The following is a 2,723-nucleotide window of genomic DNA, read 5'->3' as shown; positions in this document are numbered from 1 at the left end:
TACGTTTAGGCTCAGTTTCTTACAACTGTCCACTTCAAATCAAGGACTGACATTTTAATAACAAAATAAAAAAAGATGTCGTGGCATGTCAGAACACTCTCCCTTCACCCGAGGCCAGGGTTTCAATCCAGCCTGACTGACTGGCATGATGTCAGTCAGGCCCCAATGATACAAGGATTTAATGTGAAATTATTTTCAGTAGCCTGGATTCTGAGTCAGAGCTTACAACACAAAAACAATTTGACACCAAAACAGCAGCAAGAATAAGAATAATTTATTTAACTGTGCATGGATTTTTTTTCTTGTTCACCGAACAGAAGGATATTAAAGCAAAGAAATTGTTTTCAAGTGTCAACTTCAAGATTCCAAGACAGTGTACAGCAGCACCCTCTCTACTATACAGGCCTCAATTCCAACCTTTAAAAAAAAAAGCGTTCTTTAATGCATAAATGTGATATAAACTTATTTCCCAGATTAGCCGTTCTGTAGTCTCAGAATCTGACAACGTTTGGGCACTTTTCTGTTGTGAACCCATTACCCATGCCTACTAGGAACGATGTTAAAACTGCCCAAATATTTCATATGAAATCATGATAATCAGTTGAGAGAGGAAACTTTTACCCCATCAGGCTGGACTGGGTTTTAACCAAAAATCTAAAGAACAGCACCTAACCCATCACACCACCAAGTCTTTTGGGGACCCTCTTCAAGGTGGTATTGATGCACATTATTGTGGTAGTTTGGACTCCATTCTGCAGCCGATAGGAAGGGAAAGTTAACGGAGACCACTCTCATGCATCTTCTGGTGGCTGATCAGACCACCACCGCAACAGGCCTGGGAGCAAAATCGGTAGACAGTGATTAATTGAGATTGAGGATACAACTTAAAACAAAAATGATAAAACCTCTGGAGTTTGCAGCACCCAGTTGCTACCAAGGACTGACAACTGTGGTTGAACTTATTTTTTTCTCTTTCCACATCCATCCTGTCTTTTCTAAAGTTTGGTTCCACGTATCTCTGGTACCACAACTAAGTAACCATTCCTAATAAGCAAATGTAGGCCAGTGTTGACAGATTGTTCAATCACCGATAAGCCTGACCTGGTACTTGCTAGAACTCCATTAGAAATGGGAAAAATAGCTTTCAAAAGCACTAATCCAGGTTGAATTATCTCATCTTCTGCCCAGGAATATGGAGGCCAATTAGAATACGCCTACCAATATGGAGGCACAACACAGTGCCCATAAATATCAATACCAATCAAAATCAATGAACAAAGAGCAGAAATCAAACCTGCAATCTTGCAGCTACAGGTTAGACACATTATAATACACCTTCAGGGCAGGTGGGATTTGAACTTGGATCTGAGGTGGAAACACTACTATTATGCCACAATAGCCCCCTACTGAGCTATGAAGTGGCATTCAAGTGGCTCGATAACCAAAAACAAAAAAATCCACACATATCTTGTTCGAGTGCACAACCATAGGGAAGTGCCGAATTGAGACTCTCAACAATAACAGACAATTTCACATCTGGCTGTTTGTTGTAGTTCCCATTAGCCACCTGTAGGTTGACTACACAGCCTGGGAGCAGGCCTTCTATTCCATTTTCTTGGTTGAAGGAGTCAGTCAAGCTTACAGGATAAAAATATTTTTAAGATCGGAATGGAGGGTGAAGGAAACTCATATGTCTTGAAAGAACAGTTTCAGCTCTCTTGAAATGTCAGTTGGAACAGCTATATGGATCAGAATTAGCTGATCACAGCTTAAGTGACAACTGGGACATAGCAATTGGAATACAGAGACACAGGGGAAAAATTGAACGTGTGGCCTTTGTTGCAATCCAGAAACCACAGCTGGAAAATTGTATCAGTGTCGAGAGATAGTAGGAACTACAGATGCTGGAGAATCTGAGATAACAAGGTGTAGAGCTGGATGAAGACAGCAGGCCAAGCAGCATCAGAGGAGCAGGAAAGCTGACGTTTCGGGTCGAGACCCTTCTTCAGAACACAACAACACAAGAAACTCAACATCATCCAGGACAGAGCAACTTGCTTAATTGACACTCCATTCACCACATTAAACATTCACTTACTACAATCACTATGTGCTGATGGTGAACTGTCTAGCATCTCAATGAAGTATGCAGCTTGCTTTGACAGTACTTTCCAAACCAGTGCGCTCTGTCACTTAGAATGACAAGGGCAGCAGATAAATTGGAATTACAGTACCTGCAAGAACCCCTTCTAGCCACACATCAGTGTGACTTGGTACCTGCGTTGTTGTTCAAAAGCTTGGAATCCCTTCCTAAAAGCACCATGCATGTATCTACACCAAAAGGACAAATAAGGATGGGCATCAAATTCTGGCCTTGCTGGCAATGAATCCATGTCATTAACAAAATAAAAGCTGAAGGCCCACTCAGAGATGGATTGCATCTCTAATAATATTGGACTCCCTACACTGAAGCATCTGGCTAACAATGCAATGAAAGATGTAATGTGTTTAAACCTGTATGCGAGACTGCTCAATTAACTAAAGAACATTTCAATATTTTTACTTCTAGCTTTCTTGCTGTTTCAAAGGCAGAAACTCATGCTGGCAGATGCTAGCAGTTCAATACAGTGTGGAGCAGGAAGAACACAGCAAGTCAGGCATCATCTGTGGAGCAGGAAACACCTGAAGAAGGAGTGAGGCTCCGAAAGCTTGTGTTTTCAAAT

General features: G+C 41.4%; 1 protein-coding gene across 2 annotated transcripts in view; it reads right to left on the bottom strand.

Annotated features, from left to right (window-relative positions):
- Positions 1 to 263: 263 nt before the first annotated feature.
- The window catches only part of LOC125487439 (signal transducer and activator of transcription 1-alpha/beta-like), a 6,282-nt gene continuing 3,822 nt past the window's right edge, over positions 264 to 2,723 (bottom strand). The window contains exon 3 of one of the 2 annotated variants that reach the window (XM_048618985.1): positions 264 to 417. In XM_048618985.1, the coding sequence (XP_048474942.1) occupies positions 358 to 417 (60 nt within the window). In that variant the 3' untranslated portion in view covers positions 264 to 357. Of the gene's footprint in view, positions 836 to 2,723 lie in introns of both variants that reach the window. The other variant, XM_048618986.1, reaches the window with a different exon arrangement.

This window comes from Rhincodon typus, chromosome 41 (genome assembly GCF_021869965.1).
Source record: "Rhincodon typus isolate 14 chromosome 41, sRhiTyp1.1, whole genome shotgun sequence".
Taxonomy (NCBI): domain Eukaryota; kingdom Metazoa; phylum Chordata; class Chondrichthyes; order Orectolobiformes; family Rhincodontidae; genus Rhincodon; species Rhincodon typus.
Note: the sequence above shows the minus strand (reverse complement) of the source record. Positions and strands in the feature narration are given on the sequence as shown.